The sequence below is a fragment of the Anopheles funestus genome, chromosome 2RL, assembly GCF_943734845.2.
Source record: "Anopheles funestus chromosome 2RL, idAnoFuneDA-416_04, whole genome shotgun sequence".
Taxonomy (NCBI): domain Eukaryota; kingdom Metazoa; phylum Arthropoda; class Insecta; order Diptera; family Culicidae; genus Anopheles; species Anopheles funestus.
This window is the reverse complement of record NC_064598.1, coordinates 80,964,901-80,978,095: the sequence shown is the minus strand read 5'-3', so window position 1 is coordinate 80,978,095 and position 13,195 is coordinate 80,964,901. Positions and strand designations below refer to the sequence as shown.

General features: G+C 41.5%; 1 protein-coding gene across 2 annotated transcripts in view; it reads right to left on the bottom strand.

Annotated features, from left to right (window-relative positions):
* Positions 1-13,195, bottom strand: part of LOC125761954 (uncharacterized) — a 177,867-nt gene that overhangs the window by 28,560 nt on the left and 136,112 nt on the right. For both annotated transcript variants that reach the window (XM_049423574.1, XM_049423575.1), the window contains one exon: positions 5,756-5,965. In XM_049423574.1, the coding sequence (XP_049279531.1) occupies positions 5,756-5,965 (210 nt within the window). The remainder of the gene's footprint in view (positions 1-5,755; positions 5,966-13,195) is intronic.

The window sequence follows — 13,195 nt, the reverse complement described above, 5'->3', positions numbered from 1 at the left end:
CGATAAACCACGGTAAAGATCTTTGCTCGTTTTGCATTCGCTCGTACCATTGACAATAAGCATGCGTTCGTGTTGCGTTACCATATAGTGGACCGTGGTCACGTGTTGTGACACGCATAATAACGTCCTACGTGCGGGGGTATGTGTGTGTGTGTATTTCGTGCATGGAGAAAATGGCCACTCCATGAGATGAATGCTTTTTTGCTGATCTGCGAATTATCTCGTCCAGGTTTATGTCCACTGCCATGTTCAAGGGAATGGTGGAAGGGATGAAAATGAGACACTCGGGAAGGAAAACTGCAAACTGTAACGGGTTTTTCGCACAGGTTGGCGCTTGTTATCTAACCGTCGCCCGGATAACTCGATATGGCACGGATTTTCTGCAAGCACGAACATTTCTGAAACTCGTGGCCGCGTGGTTGTTTCCTCACTTTTACAAGCTTGCGCTACACCGGTTACATTGAGTGCCATTTGCTGGTATGTGTGTGTTTGTGTGTATGCGTACCTTTTTTATGATTATTTTACCTCCACTCGAAAGTGCATGCCGTGCATATTTGCTGTTCGGAAATGGATCGGTTTCGTTTAAAAGCGATCGAACGATTCCGCTTCGACCGTTTTGCTGCGGTAAGATAATGTGCCGGCGATGCATGTGCGTAATGTTATGAGCATTTCCGTACGCATTCCAGTGCAGTTAAGTGTGAAAGCATTCCGATGACCGTAACTGGTCATCATTACATGTAAGCAAAGAATTGTTTTATATGAACGGTTATGATTTGTTTTCAATATTCTCGTTTTCCATTAACGTTCTGGATGAATTCTTTTGAGTGAATGAAAAAGGCAGGGTTTCTTTGGGCTCGTGTTACATTTAATGTATGTACGATGTACATTTAATGTATTAATGGTCATAGACGAACTTTTCAGAGTAAGTTTGATTTGAATAAATTGTCTCCAGATTTATCGTATTTTGTATTATTTGTACAGAAAAATATCTATAAAATATAATACATTAATATAATCCATACAAGAGGAAGGGGATCATCATTATTGTGAGATGAATTATAAGGTTTAAAGCTATGATTATTATGGCATCATATTAAACCAAAATCAGTACTACAAACACGTTCGTATACCATACTTTACTAAATTGCATGGGACGATACGATTCCATTAGACTGTAAGTACAGTTCACAACTTGTTGACTTTTGGACGCACTCATTCAAGGAAAATGTGCTTTACTTTAGTGTGACGTGATGCGAACTGCATGAGTTCGCAATTTAAGGCAATTCAATGGAACACCCCGAAATGGTCACGAAAAGTGTGTGTGTGTGTGTACGTACAACCGGCGAATTTAGCGAAAATGATGCATTATCCTTCCGGTAGCGACAAATGTCACGGAATCCTTGACACGGAAGTTTCGCACACTAGACATTCGGAGCGTGCTGAGTGGAAGTGTGAACGCATTCATTTATGGTGCGATTATGGATGTTTAATAGTGCTAATGGTGTTTTTTGGAAGGAGAAAGCAGAGTTGGTGGGTCACTTTGCGAATTGGTTGAAGTATGTTTTTCGTCTCTGCAGAATATGATTTGCATGCCCTGTCAGAGAAATTATTTCTACTGTTCCGAAATGAGGGATAGGAAAAGCTGTAGCTGTAATTTCACTTTAATTATCTTCAGTGAATGCTTCTCAGCTGCAAGCGAATTGTAAATGAAATTAGAAGTAGAATTTCACAAAAGTCTAATCATAGGAAGGGTTACAAACATATTTTTTAAATATTAAAAAAAAACGAAATAATTTTAAAATTACGTAAAACTATTTTATTTTATAACACAATAAAATGGATAAGTACATTTTTTCAAAATATTATTGAAGGTAAAATAAAACAATTTGTTTCATATGCAAAATTGTTCCACTCAATGGAGACGCCTGGTCGTTTTCGCTATTTGAAAAAAAATGGAGACGCTTGGTTGTTTTCGTCATTAGAAAAAAAAACGAATAAATTTCCCATTCACTAATCTCTCTAACTGACGGTTGCAATTAAAAACTCATACAAATGACAAAATGCCACAAAATCATCCACCACTAAATATTGATAGCAAACGGAGCGTAGCGTTAAATGAAGAGGGAAGACATTCGACCCGGAACACATTGATGTTGGTTTTCCATGTGCAACTCCTGTACCACTCCTGTGTCAATGGCTTTGACTTTTCGCTTGCAGATGATTTCAGTTGCTCATGATGGGCACAATTTTCACTCAGACGCTACCAAAGGTTGAATGATCGTTCGAGGTCATTCACGTTAAAGAGTTTCCGCTCGATTTGTTGCCACGGTTGGACTGCGGTGGATAATCGGATGGTCGGTCTACGCTTGGCTTTTTCCCACTAATATGTGCGGTAGAAGTTGTAGCGAAAGTGAAAGTGACAGGAAATACGGAAAAACAACAAAAAAAAAAAATTGAAAAAAGCACAGATCGTTAAGATCCTGAATGGGTCGGTTTCAATGGCGGTGATGCAAGTTCATTTTTTAAAGTGAAAACTTTGAAAGTCTAATTGAATTAGGAAAATGGTCGGGCGATGAAAGTGGAAAAGTTTTCCATCCCAGTCTGATCCAATTTCGTCAGCGACAACCGGTGTGTGTCGTTGTGGTTTGGAAGAAATTAATCGGCAAACAGTGGCCGAGAAGGAACCGGTATGGTCCGAAAGGATGTTTTAAATCGTGACAAAAGCTGAAAACTTAAAGAGTAATTTTTGAGGTCTACAAATTTTGTGCTCATTTATATATGTTTTGTGTCTTTAAGTAATAGAGCATCATTAAAAAAAGAATTAGTTAGAATCAATAAATGTGTTTATAACTGTTTATACGTGTAAATCGAATGCTCGTATCTGGAGACAAATTTCTTTTGATTGTGTATGTGTTTGGGTAGTCTGAAAATTTGGAAATTAGCTGGAGTAGCTAAGTTTTTCCTTTTGGTTGTTGATTTTGGAAATTTTAGAAACATTTTAAAAATTTTTAAAGCATTGCATACATTTAGTCTTAGAGGTGAAAGTCATAGTTCATGATGAATTTTTCCAATTTCTTTGAAAGTTTGTATGAAATTTCCTTAAAAGCTCATATAAAATTTGCCAGAAATCACTTCAAACGAAGAGAGTATGAATTTAACATTACCCATAAAATCAATGATTCTGACAGAAATTTATTTTTTCCTGTTGTAAAAGTACATTCCTTTGAAATGAAAACCTTTCTAATTTACGATTCCATTAATTGAGGTGTCTTTTTTGCATACTGCTACAGCTCATACCTGTCGCATCATGCCAATAGTAAGGTGGAAGCGTCATTCCACCTCGTTCTTGGAAAGAAAAAAAGAAAACTCACCCAAAACACCCTGACACTTCGACAGTAAAACAGCTACAGTTGCGTACATTGTTTCACTCTTGGTCCCGTTTGCCCGTAAGAGGTACAGCAACACCTTCTTGAATGAATGGCCACTTCAAAAGAGACGTTCGCTTCCATTCGCTGGAGTAACTGCTTGAAAAAGGCTCGGCACAACAGTAGCAAATGGTTTTGCTTTGCTGCGTACGGACGAGATTCTTCAGTCCGACAAGCATGTTTACCCAGGCAGACAGGTATGTGCCGGAAGGGTTTTTGCTTCCGCTGATAAGTGAATTGTTTCGCTTAATTGATTGTAATTTGCTGAAGCAGACGTACAATCGTTCCCACTCAAGTGGAGCTGATAGTGCACTCGAGAGCAGTGTTTTAGTCGTGCGATAAAGCGTGAGTGGGAAAAAGTGTCGGAAAAGCGGGAAAGCATTAAGCACGGTGCCCATCTCAACAGTCTCAACAAAAGGAGGCAAACATGTTTATTAACGAGGCTAAACGGGACTAACTAAACATTGCCTTGCCACTTCCCCTAGCGCAAAGCTAAGAAGTCAACCCCCGGGCCGGTAAGAAAAACAGCTGTCAAACTAATTCCGTGCATGAAATAATGCATGCGCGCGTTGCTGCAGTTTCGTTTTTGTCGTCCTGCACAACCTGGAACGGTTGAAGCACATGAGCAATGGCACTTCAACAGCACACGCCGTCGAAGTTTAGCATTCGTTGGCAATCCGATCCATGGGACCGTATTCCCACGGAAGGTTTGCTGCTGCATTTTGCACATGTGCGACAGACAGACAGAGAGCGCTCGTTGCGGTGCAATAACGACGATAACAAAGTTTCTCGTTATTTATAAGCATTTTATTAAACGCCAGCCGTGGTAAGCTTGGGGGACCGTTTATGAGAAAGTCCTACCAGATCAGTTTACTATCCCGGCGGGTTCCCAACGGTTGAACGCAGTGCAAGGATACAAGAGAACCGCAAGGATGTTTGCTGCACATTGCAAGCCAATGGAGGCAATGGCAAGCATAAATTGCACCATCAGCACACATGAGAACTTCAGTGCGAAGGTTCAACGGACAAGAAAATGTATCCACTTCGGATCGGTTAAGGACAGCAAGAGGAAGAAAATTGTGCTGAAACGAAATGTAATCATCAGCTGAAGCAGTTAAGCTTCCGTAAGCGAATCGAAAGCAGATGACAGCTTCAAACCTAAAACGATGCAATGCGTTTCGTTTATTTGAAGAAAGTTAAATAAGTTGCAAATTCGTTTGAAATCGTTTCGAATAGATTTGGACCGATGAGTGTGTTTCTATGGGTTCTATGGGAAATCTGTTGACATATTAGTTTACAAGAGAAGCTGGTAAAAGGATGCTGTATGATAACACTGATGGCTTACGTGAAAGGTTGAAATGCTGTTGCTGGAAGATAAGGGTATTTTCATATTAAACACGTACACGAGATGTTGGGTGCATGATTTATGAATAACTGTTTTTTGTACCGAAAATAATAGAACAGTGCGTTTGAAGAGTCCAGCAGAAATTGAAGGACGAATTCAAGTTGTTGGAGGAATTAATTATTTATCCAACTAGTCGACCTTTGTTATGATCTTCACATAAAAGCTCAATATTCAATAAAATAAATATAATAAATTATTTGAATTATTTACTAGTAAATATTACTACTCAATGTAATGACATTTTCAAGATTAATATGTCAGTAGGATTGCATAAATGAAGGCGTTGTGCGAATTGATTTGAGTAACGATTTTTTCCATGACGTTAGGCAACTTTAAAATTATGGTTGCGTAGTTTAGATTATGATGCAAAAAAGCTTTCTAATAGCACGAAAGTTGTAAATACTCGAGGAGTGCCTCATTCGCAAGACATTTATAAAATTTATGAAATTTTTATGAATGGATACCTTTACAATAAAATTCAACTAAAAGCAATAAAGATGAAATTAAAGTATTTTTTAGAATACAATTTTCAAACTGTTAAAAAGCAAGTTTTTAAGTCTCCATTGAACATCTAGAAAAAATGATTTGATCCTCAGAAACAATCAGTATGCTAAATATTATACATTTTAAAGATATTTGAAGTGTTGTAGTACATTTCTGCCAAAATCCTATATTACTTATAGGCGTAGGATTTCGTGACATTCCTTGTTCTTCACAATAGTAAACCTCGTCGTTCCCAGAAAAAAAAACAAAAGTGACCAGGATTGTTTGCACCAAATTTACAATTTAATTGCATGTACACTCCCATGGGTAGAGAGAAAGAAAAAAAACCCCCATCCTCTTCCTTACGATGATTGCCCGAACGTATCATGACAGTGTGAGGCGTATTGACACAGCCACACAAACTCATACCAGGACTACTTACCGGCGGGAACAGCTGCAGCAGGCCGAGAATGAATATTGCCATCGCCATCGAGGTGGCGGAGCAGAATTGCATTTTTAAAAAGGTCACACAGCACCGTCTCTGATACAGAATCGGCAGCATGATGGCGAAGGCGATGCACGACTGCAGGAAGCAACATCCGCAGCTGATCACTACGAGTATTGGCCGTGAGGTTGTCTTCGGTACAGTGGGCTGGGAAAGAAAGCAAAAATAAAAAAAAGCGTCACATGAGAGAGAAGAAAATGCAAACCATGAATGGTAATGGGAATGAGTTGGGAAATGTCGAGTTTCAGGAAATGAGTTCCCCTTGCGAGCAACGGTGCGAGTGCGTCCGGTATGAGCATAACGATCGAACCACATACGTGAATACGTTTTTTGAGTGTGAGTTTGTTTAGAATTTCGTACCAGACTCCATTGTGTGTGTGTGTGTTTGGTCTCACAGCAGGGAGTATAGTGAAATTACATCCACAGTTTTCTTTTCTTTTCGTTGGTAAGAGTGTGAATGTAATGTTTCACGTATCTCGTTGGAACGCAATTCTGGAAACTTCTTTTTGTGTTTTTCGTTAGTTCAATTCAATAACTTTTATTCATGCAAAGAGATCGGCTTACAACACTCTAGTTCAATAGATAGAAAAGGCGCGAACAACTGCGCGTCAGTTGAAACGGTGACACATGTCAAATTAAGAGTTCGCGGCTACACTTCAAGCTTACTTACTCCGCGGTTCCACATACATAATATTTCCTCCCTCGTGTAGAAAAAGTTGAAGTTAAGGAGAAAATCTCATTGGCGGATGTCGGAGTCTATTCGAACGTCGCAAGGTGACTGGTGAACCAACTCGTTGTTGTTCTCGGTGGCGATGAGGACTCGAATCAGGCGTAACGAATTGTTCATCTTCCGAAACGGGATCAGCAGACGTTCCACTGGTTATTGGATCTGCTGAGGCTGTTGGTGATGATGATGCGGACCTGTAGAAACGAACGCGTCTACTAGCATAACTTGATGGTTCGTTTGGTAGAGTTGGTCTGTCTGTCGTCCAACGTTCTCGAACTTTATGTTTCCCATTAAAGCTTCGAATTTGGTCGATATGACGTTTCATATGCTGTCCCTCATACAAGATGTCATAGTGTACATCTCCGAAACGAGCAAAGATGGTACCAGGTATCCATTTATCCATGCGGGTGTTACCTGATAGAAAGTACACTTGTTGTCCTGGTTGAAATACACGGAACGTTGATTCGAACTGCGATTGCTGCTTTTCTGTAATATTCGTGTTCACTGTTAGTGGTCTAACTAGGTCCAGACGAGTACGTATGTTGCGCCCTAGAAATAGTTTGGCTGGTGAGTCTTTTGTTTCGGCATGCGGAGTTTTTCTGTATTGTTGAAGGAATATGTTCAGGTTTCTTGTCAGGCTTTCGCTGGTTACTCCCATTGCTTTAAGACCGTTTTTAACTGTCTGAACGTAGCGTTCCGCTTGTCCGTTACTAGCTGGATGGTATGGGGCAGTCCGTTTATGATACTTGACTCCACTCTTTTGCAGGAACTCTTTAAATTCAGTAGCTGTAAATTGTGGGCCGTTATCGGACACTACGGTGATCGGTACTCCATATGTTGCGAAGAGTGCATCTAAAATTCTTATCGTTGCTGCTGATGTTGTCGCATTGGTTGGTTTTACTTCGACCCATTTGCTGAACGCGTCTACGACTATCAACAGCATCGTATTAGCTACGGGACCAGCGTAATCAATATGAATACGTTCCCATGGCGCACTCGGATATTCCCAATGGTGGTTGTCGAATTTGGGTGGTGTTGGTCCGTAGCGTGCACATGCTGCACATCCTTTCGCTGTCTGCTCAATATCGGCGTCGATACCGGGCCAGTATACATATGATCGAGCTAATGCTTTCATACGAACGATGCCAAAGTGTGCCACATGCAGATCGTTGAGAATCGGTTGGCGGAGTGTAGTGGGGATCACTACCCGATGTTCAAAAAGTAAACAGTTAGCTGCTATTGTGTATTTTGATTCAGGAGGCTTGTATCCATATTGTGCAAGATTTTGACCTTGTTCTAGATGATGCAGGATCTTTCCCAGTTGTCGATCTTTTCTAGTTTCTCTAGCGATATGATCTGCTTTTACTGGTAGTTGCTCTATCTGTACATAAGCAAACTGTTCGAAATCGTCGTTAGTGCTACTTCCTTCGTCTTTGAAGTGGTTTACGTTAGAGTTTGTTGCGCTACTGGGAATTCGCGAGCAATAGTCAGCATTTGTATGTTTATCTGTTGGTCTGAAAACAACATCGAAGTTGAAATGAGCCATGTAGTCTGCGTAGTTTGCCATTCTGCTTATACACAGAGTTGGAAGGGATTTCTCTGGATGCAGAATTTGAGTTAGTGGTTTATGGTCTGTCACCAACGTAAATTTACGAGTATACAGATAATGGAAGAATTTTTTAACTGCCCACACAATTGCTAACGCTTCCTTGTCAATCTGTGGATACTTCTGTTCTGTTGTGGACATTGTGCAACTGGCATACGCTATTGGCCGCTCGACTCCGTTGGGAAATAGATGAGAAAGTACGGCTCCTAGCCCCGTTTTACTCGCATCTGTCGCTAAAATGAGTGGCAGTTTCGGGTCGTACTGTACTAAGACTTGCGGTGAGATTAGCGCGTCCTTTAGATCTTGGTAAGCTCTATCAGCTTCCTCGTTCCATTCGAACGTTTCCTTGGTGAGCAGGTTGCGAAGACTGCGAGCTCTGGTGGATAAATCTGGAATGAAGGAGCTATAATAGGTTGCCTTACCTAGAAATAGCTGAAGTTCTTCTGGGGTTTTTGGTCGCGGTGCGTCTCGGATCGCCTCGATGTGTTTGTCCGACTTGTGCAGTCCGTTGCGGTCGATTTTGTGACCTAGGCATTCCAAGGACGAGACTGCGAAAACACATTTCGATCGGTTGAGCCTGAGTCCGCTTTCTTTTAATGTTTCCAATGTGCTTCTCAGTGTCTCCAGCAAATTGTCGAAACTAGTTGCAGCAACTATGATGTCGTCAAAGAAATTAACTACGTTGCTCAAAGGTTGCAGAATACTTTCCATACGCCTTTGCCAAATCGCAGGAATGTTTGCTGCACCGTATACTGCTCTCGTGGGTCTAATGAGCCCGTGTGTGATGGTGTTTAGCGTAAGCACGTGTCTAAACTCGTCATCTATGGGTAGATGTGTGTACGCATCTGTTAAATCCAAATGACAAAATAATGAGGCTCCTTTGATTTTGTTAAATATGTCTTCTATTCTTGGGATGGGATGTTCGTCAATTATCATCCGGGGGTTTACGGTAGGTTTGTAGTTGCCGGTGATTCGAATGTTCCCGTTCTTTTTTACTACAATGTGAGTCGGTGAAGCCCATTCAGAATAATCGACTCTTTCGTAAAAGCCTGCAGCAATTTTTTTATCTATCTCAGCGGCGTACCGTTCTCGAAGCGCAAGTGGAACATCTCTTGCTTTGGAAAATATTGGCGAAGCTCCAGGTTTCAAATGTATTTTAGCCGGGGGACCAATGAGCTTTCCAGGAATGTCGCTAAACACATCGCTGTAACACTCTAACAATTCATTTAGCTTAGACTTTTGGTTAGCTGATATTACATTATCGGTAATGGATTTGATGGGCACGTCTGGAGCAAACATAGCGTTCAGGTCAAGGTGATCTGCAAACTGAGCTATCCATTCCCTACCAAATAGTGGCTCAGAAGATCCAGATACAACATACAAATTCAGCTTCCGTTGTGCATCTCCGATAGCAACGTTCACTGGTACACGTCCCAAGCAGGTGACACGGTGTCCCGAGTAGCTACAAAATTGCCGATCAGATGGAAGTAGACCATACTGCTGTTTAAATGTTCGGAGCCTGTCCTCAGAAATAATGCCACATGGGGCTCCTGTATCCAGCTCCATGTTTAAAGCATGTCCATCGATCTGCACTTGGACCATTTTCTTGTCAGCTAGTGTTGCTGATTTGACAGCGTTGAGCGTTTGTACTAAATCGAATTTAGAGACTTGACGATTATGCGTGTTATCGGATCTACATACCTTTGCAATGTGACCTTTTTTGTTGCATTTGTTGCAACGGGCATCACGAAATCGGCACTGGTTTCGCAAATGGTTACCTCCGCAACCATTACACGCATTTGGTTCCGTATTTACATTTGGCCACTGCTTGCCCTTGTGTTTTCTTCATTTTCGGTCGTTCGTATCCCAGCTTGTTGGCCGGTTCCGCTGTCTTTGAACTGGTGCTGACCTCTTGAGCAGTGTTGTGGGTAGCTTCTAATGTGTTCGCGATCTCGTAGGCTTCTTTAAAGGTGGTCGGATTCTTAGCGATTACCTCGTCACAGATGTCTCGCTCTACTAACCCGTGAAGGAGTTGCTCGATGAGCATGCGATCCAAAAAACTACCGTATTCACAATGGGCAGCTCCTTGTTTCAGGCGAAGTGTATACTGTGCAATGGTCTCCTCTTTGTTCTGCGTTATCTGCCGAAACTTGATGCTTTCGACAAACTTGTTGCGTTTCTTGTCGAAATGCGTTTCGAGCGTCTGTCGCAGCTCCTTGTAGGTGACGTTCTCTGGAATCTCAGGTGCGATCAAGAATTTCAGTGCGTTGTTCAGCTCCGTTCCCATGTGGACCCTTGCGTATACGGCATACTTTTCAACAGGGATTCCGTGCAGCTGCAGAGCCCATTCCATTCGGTTGAAATAGTCGCAGACGGTGCCTTCGTTGGTCTGATAGGGCGCATGGGTGAATCGAGGTGCGGACGGTTTACTTTCTTGGCTTGCTTGTACTGCTGTAGTACCGATAGCAGCTTTCAACGCTTCCGCGATCATAACGGAAAGCGAAGCCATAGCCGAAGGATCAAGCGTTGCCATTATTTGTCAGGTTACTGTACTTGCTTCTGAAGACGGGATCCCACTTCTGACACCAATTTTTGTGTTTTTCGTTAGTTCAATTCAATAACTTTTATTCATGCAAAGAGATCGGCTTACAACACTCTAGTTCAATAGATAGAAAAGGCGCGAACAACTGCGCGTCAGTTGAAACGGTGACACATGTCAAATTAAGAGTTCGCGGCTACACTTCAAGCTTACTTACTCCGCGGTTCCACATACATAATACTTCTGATACGGCCTCACACCTCGTTAGATGGGTTGAGAGAAAGTTTTTTTTGTTATAGTTCATGAAAAGGAATGCTGTGGTATTTGAAAGCGTACAAGGATGAACCTGGAATGTTAGCCTGGCACCAACCGTTGTGCAGGGTAATTTCAAAGTGTGGTTAAAATAGTGGTTCAGATCCTGTGTGCCAAAAAAAAGCACACATTTTTCGTTAGTTCAAATTGTTTGTAAGGAAAAAAGTTATTGGTAGATCGCTTTTATGATGATGTGCTAAAAATAGCTCAATGTATTTTTTTACTGTATTAGTGTACAGTTCCTTTGCATGCATTTGATGATATTTAGCTTGGGTCGTGTGGTAACACAGACTGATGACATTGATACATGAACTTTGCATATCTTTAAGCGCGAAATTTTGAAAAGTTACAATTATTCTATTTTGGAGTAAAAATATAATAAATTTTTAGTTATTCCAAAAAATAGCATACATTTTAATTCCGTAGCTAATAAAATATTCCACCCCCGAAAACAGAACATAATTAATTGATGTTGATGTGCTCAAACATAATCGGAATGATACTTTCATTTTCTCCATAATGTTTCAAAATTCCTTCTCTTCCATCTGAACCGAACCGAATTATCCATAAAATTGGCTCACAACCGAAAGAAAGAGCGTGATGGAGAGAGTAATTTGGAAGCAATTAAAAATTCACTAAACGTTCCAGTGGTGTAACACTCGAGTGAACCCTTCGACGGGGGGGGGGGATTGTTCCGGTGCGAAACGGTATATATTGGCGCTTGATTGAGTGTTATTAATTTCGTACACCGAGCTTAAGATGATGCCGTCATCATGACGAAGGAGAAAATGCCAACACAAACCCGTTTTTTGGGGAGGAAAAAGGGTGTAGAAAGATGGAGATAATTTGTATTGAACAGTATACACTATCCCTTGTCTAGTTTTTACTCAGGGGAAGAAGAATGTAAGAAGGGTTGAAATGAGTGTAAATGGAAGGGTTATAATACCTTTACAAGAAGGTCTACAGGTAGAAAAAGGGAATTCATTTATAACTTTTTCGGTGATTAATAGGGAATTCATTATGCTTATGGTTCGTAGTTTGCAGTCACTACTGTCTTTAATGAATAGTCTTGACGTAAAAAAAGGGTCCAATGTATAAGCACGAGCTTTGCTGACGATAATTAAGACACTTTAAATGATCAATTAAAGCACTTTCTTATGGCAAAAAAGGCAAGGAACGCATATTGTCGCACTCGCTACCGATAATAACAACGCGGGCCCATACACGCAACCTGTCCCCATTGGGAACGGGGACTGTACGATTGTTTATATAACGATGATCGCACTTTTCGAATCAAACTTTGAACGTTAGCCGGGTGCTGTTTTCCCCCCGCATTTTCAAGCTCCCACGGGGCAGCCATTTAAAGTTATCGATATTTTGTTGTCACATCCCAGCAGCCGGACACAATGGAAGCTGGACGGCATCCGCAAAACCATAACCTTATCATTTTATTTCACGTAAAAAACCAACATAAAAATGGAAATAAACACCCATTGCCCAGGGCTGTGACGATTGTTACTGTGCACGGTTGGTCGGTTGCTCCGGTACCGTATCCATCCACCAGGATATGGATTGAATGAATTGGATTAGATTGGCAGATTTGAGGTGGGGTGGGCGAGGTGAGAGGCAAGACGTTAAAAATCACCCCAAGCCCCCCAGCACTCGTTGTGCAAATCTGCGACTTTCAATAAGACACCAGTCGTATCGAAAATTTTATAGCTCTTGCAACCATAAATTCCTCAAGCCTCCGTTAAGCTTGAACGGGAAAAGCGGAAAAACCGGGAAAAGCGCACACTGGTAACCGGAAACGGGCGTCAAGGATGCTGCCAATCGTAAAAAGGAATTTGTTGAACGAAAAAGAAAAAGGCAAAAGAAAGAGAGAGAGAAAGAAAAAAAAAACAAGCAAATCCGGACACATTCTCTATCGGTCGCTATCGACAAGTGGTGCTGAGCTGCCGTTGATGTTTGGCGCTGTATAGTTGCGGTGCGACCATTTGTGTGTGTGCGACGGAAGTGTCCCGAGTAGCGGAGAAGTGGCCGGGGTGAACATTAAAAACTTTGTAACATTGTCGCCGATGTGACGTGATGGAGCTGTGACAAAGACCGGGACCGGTCTGTGGTGAATATGCGCCAATCTGAAACTAATGCCACTCGACTGTTGGCTGTTGGTGAGGAAAATATAGAAACGGGTGG